Source organism: Candoia aspera, chromosome 7 (genome assembly GCF_035149785.1).
Source record: "Candoia aspera isolate rCanAsp1 chromosome 7, rCanAsp1.hap2, whole genome shotgun sequence".
Lineage (NCBI taxonomy): Eukaryota > Metazoa > Chordata > Lepidosauria > Squamata > Boidae > Candoia > Candoia aspera.
The window spans coordinates 43,705,546-43,729,291 of NC_086159.1; the positions used below are offsets into that span (position 1 = coordinate 43,705,546).

The 23,746-nt window shown below is 37.5% G+C and overlaps 1 protein-coding gene across 5 annotated transcripts in view; it reads left to right on the top strand.

Annotated features, from left to right (window-relative positions):
• The window catches only part of OSBPL8 (oxysterol binding protein like 8), a 101,185-nt gene that overhangs the window by 70,516 nt on the left and 6,923 nt on the right, over positions 1-23,746 (top strand). For 4 of the 5 annotated variants that reach the window (XM_063309036.1, XM_063309038.1, XM_063309037.1 and 1 more), the window contains 11 exons: positions 415-496; positions 1,824-1,922; positions 5,885-5,981; positions 6,621-6,719; positions 10,649-10,746; positions 11,806-11,895; positions 13,832-13,968; positions 15,634-15,819; positions 19,104-19,191; positions 20,446-20,545; positions 21,063-21,165. In XM_063309036.1, the coding sequence (XP_063165106.1) occupies positions 415-496; positions 1,824-1,922; positions 5,885-5,981; positions 6,621-6,719; positions 10,649-10,746; positions 11,806-11,895; positions 13,832-13,968; positions 15,634-15,819; positions 19,104-19,191; positions 20,446-20,545; positions 21,063-21,165 (1,179 nt within the window). Of the gene's footprint in view, positions 1-414; positions 497-1,823; positions 1,923-5,884; positions 5,982-6,620; positions 6,720-10,648; positions 10,747-11,805; positions 11,896-13,831; positions 13,969-15,611; positions 15,820-19,103; positions 19,192-20,445; positions 20,546-21,062; positions 21,166-23,746 lie in introns of those variants that run through there. The other variant, XM_063309040.1, reaches the window with a different exon arrangement.

The window sequence follows — 23,746 nt, forward strand, 5'->3', positions numbered from 1 at the left end:
AAATCATTGGGGCAGCCATGCAGCCTGTTCTCCAGCACAAATGTATCCTTCCTTTATGGAGGATGTTGATTTTGAAAGGAATTAAATACCTCTTCTAGCCCTTGAAATGTGCACAGAGGAAAAGAATCTTCTTTTGAAGCAAGAAGTAAAAGCACAGGATTCTAGGGTTTAGCTGCAGTACAAAATCTTTAGCATGACTGCACAAGTTGAATATTTGAAGAAGCCCAGTTACAGTAAACAATCTGTTACTCTAGTAGTGTACTAGAGTAGTGCACCATCTATAACCAGATGGTGATTTGTGGTGTATACATTTATTATTACTGTATTTGAATGTGGAGTCTTCCATGGTCTGATACTTGGATTTTAATAAAATTTAATATACTTTGATTTTAAATCTGTTTAATCTTTTCCTAGAGCTGCCCTTGAAGAAAATGCTTACAATCGTATGAAACAAGTTGTGAAATGGTATTTGTCAGGATTCTACAAAAAACCAAAAGTAATACATTGGTACTTTCTTTCCTAGCACTTTGCTTACTACTTGAAGTTTCTGTTGTAATGTACCTGTAATATAATGTTATATATTTGTATCATATTTTTGTAACCCTATATTCCTTGATTATGTTGTACCAATTGCGATTTGATATTTCAATTAAATCCTCTTAAATCGAATAGTAAATCAGTGTTTTTCTTACAGCCTTGGGAATCAATTATCTATCCAGTTTGGAATGATTAAAATACAAGGTTTGTGGGGTCAACATGATCCCACAAAATATTTTTATAATTTTTATATCAGTAAAGTTTTAAATCAGGACCTGCTGTTTCCAGGTTGAATAGAAATTGGGAACACTTATTTTTATGATAGACAAATACTTATTTCCCTTAATAATTACTGAACAATAACAAACTTTAAAAAAAAGGATATATATCTCAGAACCACATGATGATGGTGAATCTGAAGTTGACTGAACATTTTCTGTCAGTCAGGTTTAGTTACAGAGTATGGATTCCTGTTAACAGTGAAATTTGTCATCAAATATACTTAAGCAACCCTTCCCCCGAGGCAGAGAAAAAAATAACAAATTACAAACAGAAAAAAAAAATCCTGTGCCGTGCTTAACTTTCCTAGCTCATCAATTGAGGATTGACAACTCCGGCTGAACTCAATCATGTAGATAACTTCCTGAAATAAATATGTGCATGAGACGTACTTGTAGGAACAAGACCCCCAAACATATTGAATTAATAACTATTAATTAAAATTAATTGCCTTCTACATAAAGTACAATATTGTTAAAACCAGTAAATGTATATACCAGCCATTTTTCTCTAATACCTGGAATCATACAGAGAAACATATACGTAGACCTGCACAGGTCCCCCTTGCTCCTCCCAACAAAAAGAGCCTAAAAGAAAGAGAAGCAGGATGGAGATGGGGTAAGGCTAAGGATAGCTATATTGAGAAGAGAAGAGGAGAGAGAAAACTGGAGAGAAATGAAATGGGAAAAAAAATAACAGGAATGGAAAGTTCTGTTTTGGCCTTGCAAAAGAGTTAAAATAACCAAATAAAAAGCTAATTTTCAAAGGTATACAATCTTTGTGCCTCTTGCTCAGTCCTTTGTTTTCAGCAGCAGCTTCTATTCATATTTGCAAAGTAAGCTGCTCCCATTCAGTTCACAAGTAATTGGGGGGGGGCAGTTTTCTATTGAGTAAATACAGTAATTGTAAGCATTTAATTACAGAGTCTTCAAAATGTTTTTGCTTATTAAAGTTTGTTTTGCTTATTAAACTTTCTATGTATTTACAAATATTGTTTGTCTTTCCAGGGACTTAAAAAACCTTATAATCCTATACTTGGTGAGACTTTCCGTTGTTTGTGGATTCATCCAAAAACAAATAGCAAAACTTTTTATATTGCTGAACAGGTACTGTAAAAATGTGATAAAAATCTTTACTTTGAAAACTATAGCAGCATTTTTCAACATTTACATCTGGTTACAAGTGATTAAATCAGCAGCAATACCAGAATTTTTTTTTTTAAAAAAAACTTTGTTCCTGCTCTATCCTATAACTATCAATCAGATTGGGGTAATCATTATTTTAGGCATGCTGCTTTTTCATGTTAATCATAAAAAAAGGCAAGGAATTAGCTTAGATTCCAATTATAATATGCCAAGGAGACAACTGCCCCTGCATCCGGAGGACAGACTAGATCTTATGAGGGGAGGGGTGCCAATTGGGGCATTTTAGGAAGTTTGAATAATTTCCCTTCTTATCAATTCCCACTGACAAATCTGTTGCTTGCAAAAGTTGTTTCTTTTTGTTCTAGCTCATTTTTTCTCCCTATCTTTCCTCTCATGGGAGTGCTGTTTGTTTGAAGCCTAAAGCTTCGTTGACTTTCTTTCAAATGAGTTTCCTCTGTGGGAGTAAAATTGTCATCCCAGCTGTTCTCTTGTTCTCTCTTTATATATTCAGTATTTTCTTTGATGAAAGATACTGAGTTCCTTCATGTACATATGCCCTGCTACAATTTTATACCTCAAGACTGCTAGAATCAATCATTCCCATTCTGTGCATTTCTCTGGGAACAGACCTGGGAGATCACAACATGACAACGTGGACCTTCACCTGACTTCTGTCTGCCTGTTTATGCAAGATTTTTTTTTTTTTTTTGGCCCTTCAAGTCAATGTTGACTCTTGATGACTGCCTCAACTATCTTTAAGATTTAAGTTATCCCTGCTTTGTGGCCAAGTTCTCCAGTCCAAAGTATACTGGAGCCTTCTGTTGCCTGACCTCAGGCTGATTACTCTCACTGTTAAGATCACTGCCTCCCTCTTGATCCAAAGGTACATAATACTTCTCCAAAAGGTACTAAAATTCCCATGGGGCTAAAGGGAAACCCCTCTATCTCTTTGCAGATATTTTGGTTCTTTTTATGTCAGTTTAATTGGATTCTTTCTCTCTTCAAGAGTAGATATCTTTTCCATTCTTCACTCAAGGTTTACTGCATCACTGTTTTGGTGTTCCATTACATGCTTTACAGTTCTATAGTATTCCCACATCCATTGGTTAAAAAGTTTATATTTGGCTTATGGAATTCATTCCTACCCACTCCCCCATTGATACTATCCTGGAATCTTTTGGAGGTGCTGATCCAGTTGTCAGCAAAACCTTTTGAACATATGGCTATTTTTTCTCTGTATTTTCTGACTGATTTTCTGGAAGCAGTTGCTAAAGCCCACAGATGTTAGTGAACTTGGTCCACAGGGGTGATCTGGTGAAAAAACAAAATAGTTTTCCATCTGGATGTTTCCAAGGATGTCCCTGCATTTCACGTATCCCAGGACGCAGTTCTACCATTTTTTCTCCCACCTGTCGGTCTCAACAATAAATCACAGCTCTCTAGACACTTAATCTCTTGTTCAGACCTTGGCTTGACTTAGCAGAAGATCCTCATATACAGTTTGGCTTGACTGACTGACTGATTGTTTATGCCTCTTCACTGACAAGAATGAAGCCTTAAACAGAACAACTGCCTACTACAGAGCAAAGAATTGTCTTTATATACATGCTCTCCAGTGTTTAAACTCTCAGTTTCCTCCTCCTGTTTTTCCAAATCAACTGATACTTGGCAGTTTACTTGGTAGCTTTGAGTAGCTGAGAAATGCTTTTGTTAACTGTCCTCTCCAGTCTGCAATTCCCATTTTGCCAGCTTCAGCCCTTACAGCAACTCCAGTTTTATTTTGGAAGCTATGTTGCATGGTTTGGAATTTATGCATAAACTAGCTTTCTTTGTGTCCAGAATATTATCATTTCAGCAATTTGGACAGCATTGTGGCCATCCTGTCTCCTTTCAGCACTTTTCATATTGGAATGTGGATGCCATCCTTTTTTGCTTATCTACCTAGCTTATTGGTCCCAGGCCATATTAAGTGACATTCTACTTGGCCATGGATGACTTTACTCAATTGTTTCTGTTCAGAATATTCCTGTATATAACATTACTGACCAGATACGTGTAGGAGAGAGGATACTTATTTTGGAAGAGTAGTACTCTGTTTTGTCATGGGATTAGTTGTCCACATAAGCTCATTATTCTACTATCAGTGTTTTACACAGAGACTACTCAGAATAACAGAAAGTTGCCCACCAATCACTTTGATTATTTCAACAGTCACCTATGCAATCTCATGACCCCTTCTACCTTGTCTCAACAGGTGGTTCTACAATAATGACCATAGGGGCAAATGGTAATGAAGAATGAGGAGGTTTTGGTGTGCTGATGATGTTTACGTAGTTGAGGGTAGAGCTGCAGCCATCTCAGCTAATCTAGAAAAGATTTGGGAATATTATCTGGCATAAGATCAGTGTAAATGCACGGATGGCTACTAGAATAGATTTAATAATTCTTGAATGCACTTGGGTTTTTTCCCATATCATCTGCTGGCAGTGCTGCTTGAAACATAAAGTGATCTGGAACATGCAGAGATAGCTGGACAGTTGATCCTGCTGATGCATTCTTCTCACACCCATAGCCAAATTAGCCTCTTGAGCATTCTGTATGGTTCTGACTAAATATTTTATGAGTCTTTTTGCTGTGATTTTGCATTTAGTTGGCATTATGACAAGTGACTGGAGGTGGCCTGTGTGGATATCTATGTAGCTGTTTTAGTGTGTGCATGAAAGACTGGGAAAAGCACATCAAACCACAGTTATGAAGAATGAGAGCAAGGCTTAGTACAGATAAGATACAAGATAATATCCAAGGCTGGACAGAGTTAACACCAATAACAAGGGATATCAACAAAACACTCCCTCCGAATGTTGTAAGAAATAGTGACAGAGCTATCAGTGGTTTCCTAGTAAGAAGACAGTAAGGTCAAGATGACTGCTAGAAAGCAACAATAGGAAACAGTGAAAGCTAAAATAATAGAAAAGTTATCCAAGATCTACCTGAACAGACATCAGGTTTCTGGATATTGTAGGAGGGGAGCCATGCAAATCTAGTGTGGTAAAAATTGGAGGAGTGTGGTAGCCTCTTTCCCAACTAATTGATTATATTAAAAAGCATAAGCTTTTGTGAGCTGCAGCTCAATTCATCTGATGCATTTTAATAGGATCACGGACAAGGAAAAGGAACCAGTCAGAAGCAGGAGAGCTAGCATGGGAATAGCATGAATATTGTGCACAAGAAGAAAAGATTCCTGAAGATAACAAGCCTATAAAAGCTCTTGCCTCACAGAGGAAGAGCAGGAGGCTACTATCATCTTAGGTGTATATCAGGGCTGATCTGCTCAGTGACTACTTCTTCAGTATCTTTCAGACAGATTCTGCCTTCATGTGCTGTGATACAAGAACTCGTTTGGAAGTTGCTTTTAGGCATCAGTCTGCCTTCAGAAAATCTGTAGATACTTTTCTTCAGCCAGGCCTTTAAGGATTTGTATTTACTTGATTCTGTAGTCTATAACTTGTACTTTCTGTTTTGTTTTAAATAGTTAGCTATGTCGAACATTTAGTTTGAACTATGAGAAAGGGCTTATTTACTCAAATGTGTGAATAAATACAGATATTAGTTGGTGCCCTAATTCAAGGCCATAGCAAGCAATTAAGTAGTGCCTGAAATGCTGAGCACAATTAGGCATGTGTGCATCTCAGCTGAACCCACCTTTTAGTCCAGGAAATTATTTTAAACAAAGTAGCTTTCATCAACTACAACCAAAATTTTAGCATCTGAAAGTTTCTGATAGGTTCTTTTGCTTAACAATATATTGGAGTCATGTGTTTGTTGACCTAATTGAGTATTTGTTGAATTACAATAGTGTTTATGTTCTTTGCTTATTTCTACTGATTTTCACAGCAGGTCACGTACACTATTGCTTTTAACAGGTGTCTCATCATCCTCCAATATCTGCCTTCTATGTAAGCAATCGAAAAGATGGATTTTGCCTTAGTGCTAATATTTTGGCCAAATCTAAGTTTTACGGTAAGCTCTTTAAAAGCTTTCACTGTGTTCAGTATCTACAAAAATAAGTTCTTTATGGAGGATTTTTGTTGAATGTAGTTGACTTTTTTCACTATTAAAATAGATGTTATTTGTTTCTAATTAATGTTAGTCTGTGATGTACATACAGGTAGTCCTCACTTAACAACCACAATTGGGACCAGAATTTCAGTTGCTAAGCGAAGTGGTCATTAAGCAAATCTGACCCAATTTTATGACCTTTTATGCAGCAGTTGTTAAGCTTATCACCATGGGCGTTAAGCAAACCACATGGTCGTTAAGTGAATCACACAGTTCCCCATTGATTTTGCTTGCCAGAAGCTGGCCAGGAAGGTCGAAAATAGCAATCACATGACTGCGGAACACTGTGACGGTCATAAATGTGAACCAGTCATCAAGCACCCAAATTGTGATCATGTGACTGTGGGGACACTGTGATGGTCATAAGCGTGAGGACTGGTTGCAAGTCAGTTTTTCCAGCACTGTCATAAGTCTGAACTGTCACTAAACAAATGGCTGTTAAGCAAGGACTACCTGTAGTTTGTGAGTTCTTCAGTCTGGCAAGTCTTCTTTTCACTTTTTAGGATGTAGTTTTTTGAGTCTTCCATTTTTGTATTTCAGGAAATTCACTATCTGCTATTCTGGATGGTGAAGGACGACTGATGTTCCTAAATAGAGGAGAAGACTATGTAATGACCATGCCATATGCACACTGTAAAGGTATTTCATTTTATCAAGGGTCTTTAAATACCAATTTGATTTACCAATCAGGCCTCTGTCCATACTTAGGACCAATTTCCTACTTCTTGAACATATGTCAATGACTTAGAAAAGAAAGGCAAAGTTTACTTATACAAGAGGTTTGGGTAAAGTAAGAAGCAGAAGAAACATCTATTGTTTCTTTGATTATTGTGACTATGGCATGTATTGGAAATCTCTACATCTTTTCTGAGCATCCCACAGTTACTAGATGGCTGGAAGGAATGTTTGGGTTTTAACTCATTTAAAGGGGAGGAAAGGTTTCACCTTTCTTCATAATATGTAGTATAAGAACTTTTTTATCATGCTGTTTCTTAAATGTATTGCAAAAGTAGGAAAATGTCCATTCCATTTCCTAGACTCATAACTCATGCAGTAATTTGCTGTTCTAAGTCTGCTGTGAATGCCTCATTATGGGGGAATAGCCATTCACCTCTGACAAGAAAATGAATGGATTTGCTGATGCATTACTTTTCTTTGAAAGTAAAGCATTATACTTGTAAAGAAATATACAATGATTTTTTTTTCATTTAAATGAACAGCATACCACATACGAATATAAGAATAGCTGTCCTGACTTAGCCCAAAGGCCTACCATAGTCAACAATTTGTGTTGCACAGTGGCTTATCAGGTTCATGTAGGAAGTTGACAACCAGGTTATGAAAGTAATAAGACAATTGGAGAGCCAAGTAAGAAGCCAGAGTTTCTACCATATACACTCCTCTGCCTTCAGCTAAGGGATTAGCTGAGCAACCTGTCTTTTCCTTTGGACTTGAAGAAAAGTAATTAAGCATGCTAGAATCTATTCTGCTGGCTTTTGCCCAACTCTGATTCCTCTGCCAAGCTGCAGTTGATAAGAGCTATTCCATCAACCAAGTAGAGAGTTCACATGAGAGGTGGAGCGCTTGCCATTTGGCTACAAAGGAAGGTAGCTATACCAAAGATGCAGCCATTGAAAGGCTGCAGCTATCTGGAGTCAGCCTCTAGACCTGGCCTCCAAAGGGAGATGGCTTTTGGTATAGGAAAACATACTTAAGGTCATCCACCCTTAGTTTTAAGAAGCTGCAGAGGATTGACTGAAACCATTTGGTTAGCTAATTGAGGTAGGTTAGGTGCTAATAGTGAATGGTGGACTAGGGAAGATGGAGGCATTGTTAACAGGGCATCTATTCCATTAGCAGTGATGGGAGGTATAGGAAGGTGATGGGAGGCACTGACAATTTAGCAGGTCATTACAAAGGGAGGGGATTTAGATATGTAATAGTGATCTCTCCCTCCAGCTGCCTTGTAAGCTTGTGGAACCTGGTAAATAATCTCAACTCCCCACAGAATCTTGTTCTTTTACAGTGCCGGATCAGCAAAGAATAAATCATAGATGACAACCATGTATAAGAGAGCTGACCTGGCTTGTATAACAGACCTGGTTGGATGAGACACTAGGTTCAGGATGGGCCCAGCTTCTCCCGGCTGTGTATTCAGTTGTAGAGTAGGCCAGAGGAAGTGGGTCAGGGAGAGGTATGGCTATAATCCATAGGAATGGTATTGCCTTTGTCTGAATTCTGATCGCAGACCTGGCCTATATTGAGGGTATGTACTGTGGACTAGGAATAATGAATGGACTAAGGATTATCCTTGTCTAGTGAGTACTTCATAGGCTTACAGAATCTCTGAACATAACAAATCTGGACCTATCCAAATTGATCAACATATGTTGTTGGTAACACAATTGATTTGGTCTTTTGCTCTGGCCAGGATGGTGTTTCATGGGTGAACTGCCCTGTGGCAATTCCATTGTCATGGACTGACCACTATCTAGTTAAAGTCAGATTTATAGCCACCCCTTAGCTCCTTAGGAGTAGAGGACCAATTCATTCAACAAGAATAACTTATTGTTCATTTGGACAGTGATTTGTAAACTGAAAGTTGCTGAATCTTGTGGGTTTCCGAGGAGATTTATAGGAGTTTTAGTGTTGATTCTACAGGTGATTTTGTCAAAATGCTGATTTATCCCTAAAAAGCTCTATGGGCTATAGAAAAATTGCTAGAATGCTCTTAGCAGAAGACTTGCCTTCGCTCTGATAAGGTACAGAGTAGAGCTAGACTGAGTCAGTGCATACAGAGAAAAAGCAATTATCTTCTCACTCACTGCATCTGCAATCATTCATTTAGCTGAGTCATTAGAGCTGTGAGAAAATTAGTATCTGTCCCTCAGTCAGAATTAGAGCAGAATTATGAAACCACTGTGGAGCTTTCAAGAGTTCTTTGCTGATAAAATCTGTCAGATTTGAGGTGACTTGGATATACTATAGCTGTAGATTCAGAGTCAGAAATTGAGTGTCCTCATATGTGGTTAAAAAGGACTGGTTTGAGTTGATAACTCCTGAGGATGTGGATAATGCTTGGGCCAATGTGATCTACCATCTGTCCTCTTGACCCCTGAGGGATGTTGTGGGAGCTACCTTGGAAAATATTATTAATGCCTTTGTCACAGAAGGGAGATTTCTTCCTCTTTAAAGAGGGGCTTATAAGACTACTTCTTAAGGAGTCCTCCCTTGAGCCATAGGCAATTAGAGGCCCAGCAGCATCCACAGGGGGGCAGAAAAGATCAGTGATGAAAGCAGTGTTCACCATCATGACACCAGCTCCAGCTATTTTCTACATGTGTCACAATGTCCCCTGCATGCCCAAAAGAGGTGGAGTTTGTACTGCAATACCACAACACTGCTTTCATTGTTCTGATAAAAGCTACAAAGCTTCCAGACATTCTGATAAGCCAGATTCTATTCTACCATAGCTCAACAAAATAATCAAGAGGATTATGGCTTCTCAGCTTCAGGTAGCCCTATAATGAAGTCTATTAGCTAAACCCATTTAAGACTGGCTTTAGGGAAAGCTACAGGTTTGAGACTGTCTTAGTCAGAATTATAGATGGTCTTTGTTGCCATTCACCAAGGTATCCTTCTGGACCACTTGCCATTTTTGAAAACTGGGAACATTGTTCTGCAGTGGTTCCACTCCTGTGTGTCAAGAGATTCCAAAGCATATGTGAGATGGGCAGCTATATAAATTTACCAAATAAATAAATTAAAATTGTGTTGCTCAGAAAAGAGATTTTTTTCTCAGTTGCAAAAATAATCACATCTTTTGTTTCTACATGCTTTTCATACAGTTCTATAAGCTGAATTTCCTTTCCATAACCTCTCTTCTCAATGACATCTCACAAGCTGAGTGAACTGTTTTTGCATTATATCCCAGTAGATGTTATTTCCCTCAGATGGACTAGAGTTAGGTGACTGTTTAATCTATGTGAACCAGAACATGATCCAGCTTTTATAAAACTAACAATTCAGTGTTTCATTCATTTGGAATATACTCTTACCTTTCTGTCAGCTTACCTTTATATGCAGAAGTGTTAACTTTGAGATCTGGTTTTTTGAACTGTGAACAGTCCTTTAGTCAATATATAACTGTATTGCAGAAAAGGAATTTCCTACTTCAACTATGATTTCTATTATTTGAAGTTTTTACTGATGGAATCCCTCTGGAAAATATTTCATTATTTGAAGTTATCAGAACATAGCACTTTTGTGAATATCTTACAATTACTTTACTGTCAATTTTTTACTCTCATCAGAATGATTTCATCCTTATTTCTTTTGTAGGATGTCCTGATTTTACCACCATTCCAGATATTTTAAAAGAGAAGGAATGAGTTGGTGCTATGTTGGTAGAATTTTTCTTACTACTAGTTACTTGCACTTAGTTTTTCCATAGTAATTAAAAGTATAGGACTTTGGTATGTGATAATCATTTGTTTGTAGAAAAAGGAAAAATACCCAATAGAAGAACACTTTTCAACAAAATAAAAAATCAACTCATTTTCTTATAGGGATTCTATATGGCACAATGACTTTGGAGCTCGGGGGAACTGTTAGCATCACATGTCAGAAAACTGGATATAGTGCAGTCCTTGAATTTAAGCTAAAGGTTAGTAGAATCTATTCAGATGCATTAGAGAACTTAAAATTGAACAATGATCAGATACTTTTGTTAACTGTTCAAAAGTTTTGTTCTTTAAACTCTTACTGTGCATATAATATGAATAATATCAAGTATTCAATAATAACCTAAGATTTTGCTGATTAAAACAATTCAAAAATAAATAAATAAAAAGATCACTACTAGTTCAGATATTATTTTTACACACTACCCTGTAGCTACTGTAGGTAGCTCATTATGATCTACACTACATGTGGCAAACAAAATATGTTATTTGCTGTCATAATTTATTTTTAAAATATTGGAAGTACTCAGGTTTGTACAAAACTTCCTTTTCCAGGAATGGAACATCTGGACATTCTGATCACACTGATCTGATTCAGAGAACTGATTTCCAGAAAACTGCCAGACCATTCCCAGAATAAATGGTTTGCATATCCCTAGGAACATTTAATAGATTAATATATATAAATAAGTAAAACAGAGTTGGCTGCAATATTATTTATGCTTGTTTGAAATTATGCTCTGTTTAACTAAATGGGACTTGCAGAAGGTAGGGATTTTACAGATTTTGGCAGAAATTCTCATGCTAGGATCTAATCCAGGGTTTCTCAACCTTGACAACTCTGAGATGTGTGGACTTCAATTCCCAATTCTGGGAGTTAAAGTCCACACATCTTAAAGTTGCCAAGGTTGGGAAACCCTGATCTAATTTATCTGCAAACAGAAGAGATTCTTCCATTTGCCAAGGGAATCAAGCTCCCTTGAGGAAGAGGCAACTGCTGTTATTTTCACCAATTCCTCCTTTCATAGCCCGCTCTAGGTTGTCCCACAAACTTGTGGAGTACCTGTGAGGGGAGGAGGAATTCAAGAAAATGACATTCTCTCCACTTTAATAATTATGGGGCTTCAATGCAGTACTTTATAAACTTACAGTACTTATGATGGCTTGCTTGTTCTTTTTATAAAAGGAACATTGGGAAATGATTAATTTTAAGTTCCTTCAATTATACAGCTTTTAAAAACATCTAACCATTTTTTTCATAGCCATTTTTGGGGAACAATGACAATGTTAATCAAATAATGGGGAAAATTAAACTGGGAAAAGAAGTTCTAGCCACTCTGGAAGGCCATTGGGTGAGTAGCAGAGGCTTGATTTTGTTTTGTTTTTAAACGTTGGATATATTTTAATGTATATTTTTATATTTGAATTGTTTGATATGTATTGCTATTAATTATGACATATGCATCAGTCTTTTCATTATTTTACTATACTTCTTCAGAAATCTGACCAAAATAGCAATAAACTCCAAAAGCAAAAATTGCTATTTACTGCAGGTCTGCCATCTGGATAAATAAACAGGAATGCTCATGCTTCCTCCCTTTGTTGTCCTTGCCTTACAATAAGGCTAATATAATATCATGTATAGGAATATAGAACTAATAAGAGTACAGTGGTTTGGCATTGGACACACAATAAATATTACAATATGAACCCAGGAGACAGTGGAAAACTTGACATGATTTGCCATTGGTAGGCCTGTGTTCTCAAAACATATATTTCTACTCTTCAAACCAGCTATACTGGTTATTATTCTAAGACCAAAGCAAAACAAGGAAGAAATAATTATTGACATTAATCTCTACTTTTTGGGGGGAAAATTGTATGTTTGGGTTCTTGCTAAACCAAATTTCAGTTGGAAAGGAAAATAGTGTGAAAATCTAGAAGTACAGTATGTGAGGGTGAGTAGATGAGATAAGGATGTTGTCCTGTAAGATTCTGAAAAAATGTATTTGTAATATGAGAATGGAACAACAAGAGCATGGGTAAATAGCTAATAATTTTTTAATTCCACTCATCCTGAAGTGATAAAGCATTCATGGATTATTATTATTACTAATTGCTAGGCAGTAGCTAACTAATGGATTTTTATTTAGGAACAGATTTTGCTAATGTTTCCATTCAGACAATGCTTCAGTCCAGAATTATTACAGCAGACTATGATAATTTCAGTTTGAATCCATACTGCCCTAACAGCCAGGAACCATGCTGAGACAAGGAATAGGTCTCTAGTGTTTTATTACTGCTACATAACAGAAATCCTAACAAACTGAAGAAGCGTGGGAAAAACCCAGACATATAAACCCCAAAGGCCAAGGCGGGCCCGATCTGTGTCTCTTTGAATGGATACCTAATTCCTCAGTACTACGCATGCGCTTTACAGCCTGGATGGGAGCCCCCTGCTCGACATCCTTACTCATGACACATATGGTTTTCTTTGCAATAAGACAAAAATGGTTAGCCATTTGCTTTTTTTTTTTTAAACTTCTACAGCCCTGATATTACTTAGTGTTCTCCCATCCAATTACTAATCAGATCTCATTCTTCCTAGCTTTCTGAGATAGCCGAGATCAGCAGGGTACTGCCATATTTGATAGAACACAGTCAACTGAAATATAATTTTTATAAACTTTACACCAAGGTTTCTCAACCAGGGTTCCATGGAACCCTAGGGTTCTGCAAGAGGTCACTAGGGGTTCCCTGGGAGATCACGATTTATTTAAATTATTTCAGAATCAGGCAACTTCACATTTATTTTTAGTTTAAGACACTGTTAATGCATATATACAGGCCTAAACAAATATAATAATTTTGTAACTTCTGGCCTATATTTGAGTCTGAATGTGCAGGGGTTCTCCGAGGCCTGAAAAATATTTCAAGGATTCCTCCAGGGTCAAAAAGTTGAGAATGGCTGCTTTAGACTGTATGTTTCATTGTAGCCCAATAAATCTGAAGAGATTTGTTGAGGTTCACATGTGAGGAAAACCCAAAAAAATCATTAAAACACAAAAATTGACAGGAAATGAATAAATTCATTCCTTTAATTCAAATGATTGGTGCTAAAATAAGGAAATATAAGACCAAGTATGACTTACAGCTGTCCCTGACTATTTCTGCCAAACTATATAAGCCTTTTAATTGCAAAAAGTGACTTCCTGAAGGAACTCTTGTTTTTCCTGACTCTGAAAAATGCTTTGCCTACTCAAGTAATCTAATATGTTAACATTATAGGACAGTGAAGTTATAATTAGGGATAAAAAGACAGAAGCTTCAGAGACATTCTGGAATCCAACACCTGAGATCAGGCAGCACAGATTAAGAAGATACACAGTGAAGTTTGAGGAACAATGTGACTTTGAGTCAGAGAAGTAAGTTCATTCTAAAACCTTTTTTCTGATTGATTATGCAGAGGTCCCTAAGCTTTTTGAGGGCACATTTAGAATGCTGAGAGCACTTTATGAGCACTCTCATAAAAATGACTGCTGTGATAGAAGAGTTTGAACAAAGATGTTCTATTCTATTCCTTCTAGCCTCCTAAGATGCTCGTTACTTGGTTAAAGGGTGAAGCAGAAAGGATAGGATTGGAAACCATCTTATCCTCTGGAGAGAGAATCCTTAATTTAACTTTAGTCAGTTTTCATAGCATTTTTCATTAGTTATTTTAGCCTGGGGGGGGTTGTGTTAATTTGGATGCATAGTTTTATTTATGTCTTTGTAAAACTCTTCAGAGAGTTGATACCCATGCACCTAAACTGGCCGATAGACATCTCCCAATTCTCTTCTGTGCAGATGATGCAGTTTTTCTCTCCTTGTCTTCCATAGGCATGAAGCGGGCACTAAGAACCCTGGCATCCTACTGTAATGATGAGCAATTAATAATTAATTATGACAAATCTAAAGTCCTAGTTTTTTCTAATAAAAGACAAAAGCAAAAGTGGACAATCGACTCCCATGAACCAGAACAAGTTACATGTTTTAAATACCTGGGCATAGTATTTCAGGCCTCTAGAAAATCAACAGCTCAGGTAAACTATGCCACTTCTACTGCCCAGAAGAGCCCACAAGCAATAATGAAATTTTACAGGCAACAGGCGGCAACTTATATCCCGGCAGCAATTAAACTGTTTATGGCCAAAACAGTTGCCCAACTACTATATGGGATACAACTTGGCCCATACACAAACCTAAGGGCAAATTTCCTTAGGTCTTTGTTTGGTACCCCAGAATGCACCCTCAATGCAGTTTTGAGGCTTGAAGCCAGCGTGCCAAGTTTTAAGGCTCAGGCCTGGATCAGGATTTTAACTTCAGGACTCAAAATCATGTTCGATCCTACAGGCCTGATGCCTTTGCTGTTGTCAGATGGCTACCAATCTCATTGGCACCGTACTTGTACAAAAGAACTTTGCAGTCTTATTAATTGCTCCTCATTACAGTAGGATGCCAGTGTTCTACAAAAGAACTTTGCAGGGACTCCTTATTCACAGAGACTTTGCCCCTGTGGATCCACGCAGGTAGAAACTCTTGCCCATGTCCTCATACAGTATCCTTTTTATGATGCCCCAGGACGGGCTCTGTCTTCCCAATTATTTCTAAATTTGTGGGTCACACTGACAGATTTTATGTTTATTTCTTTTTAAGGGATGATTATTCTAAACTCACACATCAGGTGGCCAAATATTTTTATCAAGCTATACAATTATGCAAAACTTTTAATTAGATATATTGTTTTACTGTGTGATTGTTTCCCTTTTTCCTGACAATGAATTGTTGAATTAAACTATTTTCTTTTATTGTAAAGGCTGGTCAAAGACCATAATAAAGATATTCTGTTCTATTCTTTGTATATCTGCCCTGGGATCTTATTGATGAGTACTAATTGAAACAAAATAAAAATACAGGAAAGTAGGATGCTAATGGAGAAATATTATAATTGTATTAGATCCTTATTCTAATGATACAACAAAAGAACATTTGCAGCAAAGCTCTTTTCACTAGTATCTGATCTTTTTAGTGCTGTTATTCTTACCGGTTAGACTTTGGCAACATGTGACTCGAGCTATAAATAATAAAGACCAAGTAGAAGCAACTCATGAAAAACATATTCTGGAGGAAGCGCAGAGGAAAGCTGCCAAGGAAAGGAAGGCACGAGGTGAAGTGTGGGTCTGCAGATTATTTGAGCCAGATCTACTTACAGGAGAATGGAATTACAGATATGCTGAGTAAGTTGTGGAGCCTTGAGGGGGAGGACTTTTTTCCCCTTTTACTGCAGATACTAACAAATGTGTGTGCTCTGTGTATGTGTGTGTGCATACATATTCGATTACACACACACACACAGCCACTTGGCTCATACATATCTTCTGTCAAATAGTTGGTTGCCTTAATGTTTGTTCTACCTGTATCATGAGTCAAAAAGCCAAGCTCAATACATACCATGATTAGAATGCTCCTTCTTAACACAGTATAAACCAAATGTGTATGTGTGTATGGTTTAAAATGAAGTAGCCTTACCCCTTCAGGAAAATGTTACCAGTGCAGGAGTGGAACTTTTCCATAATTTCCACAGTTATAATAGAAGAGAATATATGTAGCTCAGGGTTGAACTGTGGAGTCCTTGGTACACTCTGAGCTTGGTTGTTTGCTTGCAGACGTTTCATTATCCAACTAGGCAACATCATCAATGCACTGATGATGTTACCTAGTTGGGTAATAAAATGTCTGCAAGCAAACAATGAAGCTCAGAGAGCACCAAGGACTCTACATTTCCACAGTTTTTGCTGTAATTGTACTTTAAATTTTGCTTTAATATAACCAAGTGAAGTGAAAATTAGAAAAAGAAAGATGAGGACGGAAACTCAGCCTTTCCTCACTATGTACAAGATGTCATATATTCTAGTCAGGCCATCGTAATTGTGAAACAAAGTGCCATCTACCACAAAAGTAGGCAAGCAAACTAGGATTGCAGCTGAAGAGGAGAGAGACTGCCAATCCATGATCAGCCATGGTTTGTTGTGCTGTTTGAAATGTAGTTGCAGACTAAGCTCCTAAGCAATCTTTGATATGTTGTGAACATGTTTGCATAGTAAATATTTTTCCAGCTACTGAAGTGTCTTCAGATAAATGTTATTGCATTTACTTGAGGTGGTGGTGGTGGGGAGGCTCCAGAATAGGGGAAGAGAGAAGGGATGTGATATACTATTCATTTGAATGCCTTTTGGCTTTTGGCTTTTCTTTCTCCTTGACTCTTAGCTGCAGTATTTGTTGAAATGGATTAGATCCAGGGTTGTTCTCCTACAGTTGGAGGGGTTGAATTCATTTTATTATTTATTTATTACTAAGGCCACAATGTCTCTCAGCTCATATTGACTCTGATCACCTTAAATGTCAACAGATTTCTAATCAGCAAATCAGTTCTGATAGTGGAATAAGACAGAAGGCAATCTTTGCCAATTCTCCCTCTCCATGCAATTCCAAAAATCTGTCCCAAAGGGTTGGGAATTGCCTTTATAAGAGAACTAAGGGTATAAGAGAACTAAGTACTGTGGGCTGGAAGGATTCACAAAAATTACTTCATGAGAGATAGAGTCCTGAGCAAGGTTAGGGTTACCTATTTTTGCTTCTTATATAGAAATAATCTACATAAATTTCCTTCAAGAAACATAAAAATAACAGTCATCAACTTTTTTTATTTGTTTAAACAGCTTATATAGCCATCCATCTCACTACCACAACTATGAATTAAAACCAAAAAAACCTAACAAAACAATCCAAAATAATAAAGTACAATAACAATCAGTATATCATATGTCTAAGATGTGACTCACTGTGAGTAGGATCTCCAGATCTAGAACAATTGTCTCACAAGATGAATCTCTGCAAAGAGCCTCCTAGCCAAAGCTCCCACCTGCCCCTTTAGCAGGAGCTCCCCAAGAGGACTCCCAAATTGCACACAGTCTGGGGGACCCCAATCACATTGAGAGTTAAAGATGGAAAGTCTCCCAATCTGGAAAGCCTCAAAACCCACAGCCTCTTAGTCTTGCCAAGGTGATTGAGGTTCTTCCCCATCCAGACAGAGATGTAAACTTGGGTATTATCATCAGCATATTGATGATACCTCACCCAGTAGCTTCATGTAGAAGTTATATAAGAGCATGGAAAGAATAAAGCCCTGAGGCACCCAGCACTGCAGAGGTCTATAGCTAGATTTCTCCCCTCCTACCAACATCAACTGGGACCAGCCCTGAAGAAAGGAGGAGAACCATTGTAGCATTCAGAAGGTTGGAATTTGTATGAAAATTGCCCCATCACATCAGATCCAGCTATGGCTTCTTGAAGAGAAGGTAGACCACCACCTCCTTCAAAGGAAGAGGAACCACCCCCTCCCTTAAAAAAAGTATAAAAACACCAGGTATAGAAAAACTACTACTTTTTGCCACTCCTTTTGCTATGAGGCAATACTTAAGAAAGGCTCTTACCTTACCCATGCTCATTTGAGTCCACTCTTCATTTTTATCCCATGGTACTCTGCCATTTAATCATGTGGAGTTCCTCTGAGAACTACAGATCCATGTGCATAGAGAAATTGCACAGGTGTGATCTCATCCAAGGCCATTGTTACCCTCTTATTCCAAGCAATGACTAAAGCATCAGTCAAACCATGCACCAGAGGCTCAGGAACAACTCCAAGCTGTCTCTAAAACCCAGTAGGGTCTATCAGGCACTTGGGGAAAACCAGTCAATTAGGCTCTAGCTCCTTGTAGTGGGGTGCAGTCAGAGAACTCTTAAGACCAACAGAGTAATCTGTCAATAACTGATGGTAACATCCCCCAATTCCAGATCATGTCGCCACTGCCCAGATCTAATGTGCATCCCCCACTGTGAGTTGCCCCAGAGATAATTTGAGTCAGGTCCATGTTCCCCATGGTGGCCATGAATTCTTGAGCTGCTTCCCACTCCACGTGCAAGGAAGATTGATGTCCCCAGTACCATAAGCCTGGGGAACTTCATTGCCAACCTGGCCACAGCTCAGGTAGGGAGATTTCTTTGCAGCAGGGAGGCTGGTACAGTAGCAACAATCCCCTCTTATCCCTATAGCCCAGCTTCACAAACAGGTCTCACAATTAGTTATCTGCAGAGAAGCACTCCTGGAAGACATCAGGGCTTTTCAATAGCTATATACCTGCCCCTGCTGTAGGTTTGGGGTTTGTGCTACACTTAGAACCCAGCTGGGCACATCTCTGAGAAGACGCATGCATGCATATGCATTCAGCCAGGTTTCAGTCATGCACACAGGTTGGCACTCTCATTCACAAGTCATGGATGAAGGAAGTTTTATTACAGACTGACCACACATTAAGTAGTAACAGCCAGAAACCTGTATAAGATGTTAATGCTGTACATTTTTAAAGTGCTGTAAATACTGCTTTGCTGACAGTAATTGGCCTGACATATTAATCTTCTCAAATTACTTTATCTAAAGTATGTGCACATCTTTTATGTATAGTACAAGACCATGGGATCCACTGAATGACATGATACAGTTTGAAAAAGATGGCATCATTCAAACCAAAGTCAGACATCGGACACCAATGGCAAGTTCTTGGCTTTATTTTTACTACTACAGTATTAAGTTGAGTGCAAGGAACTGCAAATTTGTCTAGGGGCAGGGCAGTTCCCTTGAAGATAGTCACTTTCTGTCTTCTCTGACAAGTGAAGTATACTGTTATGAGGAGCTCAACCTCTGGCCTGCTTGCAGCCTCCAGATTGCTTGTTTTAATTCTCCAGAGTGTTAGCAGTGCAGTTTTAGGCTTTTTTAAAGCTTATGCATTTTTGTTTTGCATACAGGCTTGTTCTTCTGGGCTCTGTGCTTTTTATTTGGAAAATGTATATGCCACCCACATCTTTAACACTGCATTGGGGAATGACAAAGTAATAATTCATTAACATCTAACATGGTTTAGGTATACCCATTTTTTTCTAGCTGTGCCCCTTTTTTTTCTGTATAGCTTTTTTCACTTTGAATAGGACTTGTCCATCTTGGATATAACAGGATCAAGGAAACTATATGACTTGTATTCTAAAGCATTATCAGCTTTGTCAAAAATCCTATAGGAATAATTCCTTTCATACTTAGCCTTATATACTTTATGGTGGTGATAACTTTGGGTGACTTGGGTCTGCTGTTCATGCTTATGAAAGGAGGCAAGGCGTACAATGGACAGTATGTCAATGCTAAGAAAGTGGGGGAATGCCAAGAAATGGGCAGGGCCCTATCATGTGAATGGGTGGCAACAGGGTTTTTGTCCTCTTTTTTTTCCTCCAGTTTTGAGATATTTTAAGTGGGGGCTCCACCTTTTAAAAACCTGTCAATCCTATTTAGGGCTTGCACAAGACTTTTAGTGTGTTTTCCAACTAACTGTAAAAGAAAGTTTTATTGCTGATTTTCAGTTGTAAACTGCAGTACTGAAATTAAGCAGGGCCACAAATAATCCTGCTTTGGGATTTGTTGTAACTACGAAAGGTAGATTAATAATATATAAATGAGTAATTTAAAAAAATGGTTTGGGAGCCATGCCCATCCTTGCTGTGCAGGATAGATCTAGATTTGTTTTTCTGGAAGCAGAAGACAAGCAAATTCTTTTTGATGAAAGAAATGGCCAGAGTCCAATGTCCCAATTACATTTCCTCTTAGTGTCACCTATTGTCCTCCAGTATAGCAAGGGACTGCAAAAAGAAAGTGTAATCAAAGAAGATTTCTACCACCCATTTCTTGCACACCAGTGGAAGGCTGCTAAGCATAACTATATCTTTGCTTCAATATATGTTGATAGAAATGTATATTACAGGTTACTGTTGCAAAAATAAATCGATCTGCTAAGTCTAAGAAAGAGGAATGTGGCTTCTCCTCACCAGAGCCTGATAATCAGGACTCATCAGGGAGTGAAGGTAAATGCTACATTGGTTTACCATGCCCTTCTTTCTAAAATAATGATGCATAAAGTACAGAAATGCCTAAATTTCGTTTATCTGTAAACAAAAGATACTATTTTTATTTTTATTTTTTGGTTTTGGTGCCTTTGAGTCATTGTTGACTCCTGCAGACTGCTTGGTCTAGTCCCTGCAGGTTTCTTGATAAGATTTTTGGAGGTGGTTTGCCTTGCCTTCTTCCTAGGGCTGAGAGAGTGTGACTGGGCCAAAGTCACCCAGCTGGCTTCATGCCCAAGGCAGGATTAGAACTCTCAGTCTCCTGTTTTCTAGCCTGGTGCCTTAAACCACTATACCACACTGGCTCCCCATGTTAAATTTACTTAGTATTTAATATCATTTTCTGTCCTAGTTTGTAAAATCTTTTTTAAAATGAGAAAAAATGAGTTTTACTTCATATTTGGTAAACTAAAATAATTTGGTTTTTATATGATTTACACATTTTTCCTGTTTGACTATTTTTGAATTACTTCTGAAGGACAACTCAAACATAATACAAGAATCCGAAAGAAAACGGTAGATCTTGCTGAACTGCAAAGTGCTATTGAATCTATAAGGACAATACAGGAAGATATTCGGAGGTATGTTTGTAGTATTTTTTAAAATCACAAGTTCCTAATTTAAACATGACAGGACTGTTGATGTTGCTCCACACCACACTCTCTAAATTCCCAGGATGCTCCCTGCTACCTCAGCATAACTTCCATTTGGGACTTTTGGGTACATATCCCAAAAAAGCACTAGGCTACAATCATCCACCATTTTATATTGCAAGCATACATCTCTGGATTCTGCATTATAGAAAACAGAGATTGTGCTTGATACAGTTGCTTTGCTGCATGCTAGCCTCCTTTTTGTTTAAAAAAAATAAAATCAGGTGAGGCAGGGAATCTTGTGGGTGTTAAGGGGGAAATATAACCAAATTAAAACCTAAAGATGCCAATTTAAGAGTCCTGGGATTTGGACTAAATTTTGACCCTTTAAATGTCTAGATAACTAAACAAACTCTGGTGACAGATAATGCTTCAGTCATTTTCTCCTAACCAGTATAAGACATGACAAAAGTACACATTTCCACCATGAGAGTTTTTAAAGTTACTGCTTGAAACATTTCTATCATGCCTTTCAGTTCCAAAATGCAAAACTACTGAAAATCAGAGATCAATGCAAAAAAAAAAAAAGGGTTTTTTTTTTTTAACATTTTAATAAAAGAATGTATGGGGTCATAAGTATTCATATCTTGGTGTGAAGGCAAAGACTTCTCCAAGATTTTTGCCTTGTTATGCAATATAGTGCAAAACAAAATATGTGTAGTGGAGGGAAAGAAGATTTAGTATAGATGGATTAGGTAGTAGGTGTACTCACCTTCAAATGGAGTCGATATATGTTCATGTCTTCCTATTCAGTGAGGATCTGGTGTTCTTTATTCTGTAGCACTTTCATTCTATACCCTTAATCCTATAATGTCACAAATCCTTCAGGCTACTTTTTGTTTAATTTCATGTATAAATGTATGTATTCATACCATCTAATAAGGCCCCCATTATCTAGATTTTACTTCCATATTTTGAGGTCAGTCTGTGTTGCTTCCAAACTCATCATAATTTGCCTTTTGATTGATCACTGCTGTAAATGAGCCCATTCACCTTGCTGCTAGTTGTCCTCTACTCTTTTTCTTTCACCTTTCCCAGCATTACAGACTTCTCAAGAGAGCTAGGCCTTTGCATAATGTGTCCAAAGTATGATATTTTGAGCCTGCTCATTTATGCTTTGAGTGAGAATTTTAGGTTGATTTGTTTGATGATCCATTTGTTTACTTGGCTAACCATGGATTTCACAGGATTCTTCTCCAACACCAAATTTCAAAATACCCTTTCTATCCTGCTTCTTCAAAATCTACTTTTGCTTCCATAGAGCATCACAGAATACCATTGTCTATGCTATTCTGATCTTTGTAGACATAGATACATCCCCGTATTTTCCAGGGCCTTCATTGCTACTCTACCGAGTGTTAGTCTGCAGCATATTTCTTGACTGCTGACTCCTTCACTGTTGATCCTAAAGGGAGAAGCTATCCACCATTTCAGTATCTTCATTGTCAGTTACAAGGCTGGTTGCTGAACCTGTTCTCATTAATTTTTATTTAACATTAGACTCATTTTTTTCACCATGTTCCTTGACTTTCATTAGTACAGCTTGCAGATCCTTTGCATTTTCAGCTGAGTAATAGCATGGGCTATTGATTTTTCTTCCTCCAGTTTTAAACAATGCTCTTCTTCCAATCCAGCTTCCCTCAATATATTATCAGCATATAGGTGAATAAATAAAGGGAGAGTAGACAGCCTTATCTCACTCTTTTGCTGACCTGAAGCCAGTCTATTTTGCCATGTTCTGTCTTTCCTGACTGTATATAGGTTTCTCATGAGGACAATGAGATTCTCATTTACTTAAGGACATTGCACAGTTTAACATGGTCAACACAACTGAAGGCCTTTTTATAAGCAATGAAGCACATATTGTCTTCTTTTGGGTATTTTTTTGGCTTTCTCAATTACCAAGCATGCATCAGAAATCATTTCTCTTGTTCCTTGGCCTTTTCTAAAGCCAACTTGAACATCCAGCATTTTCCTTTCCATGTAGGGTTCTAATCTGCGTTGGATGATCCTAAGCATTATTTTGCTAGCATGTGAAATTGATTGTGCAATAGTTTGCACATTCTGTTATGTTTCCTTTGTTTGATATTTCTTTGAACTTCTCCAGTCTGTTGGCTACTGTGTCATTTCCACATATGCTGACATTATTTGGTTAGAACCTTTACAGATTTATTTTCTGTTGCTTGACCTATTTCTATGGATATTCCATCAATTCTTGTACTTTTGTTTATAAACCTTATTAAAATTCTACACATAAAATAAACATTGGAAACCATAATACATAAACATATACAAAAGCATAAACCTGCAAATACAGGACTAAACATCTAACTTAAAAAACATATAGTCCATTTCAGCCCTTCACTTTCCTCACAGATCCATTAACTATTTCTTATTCTTTTATACCATTGTAATCACTATTTAAATTTTCCATAATCTTGACTTATTTAATCTATAAAACCCTTTATCATCAAGCTATTTTTCTCTATTTTTATAATTAGACTCCAGT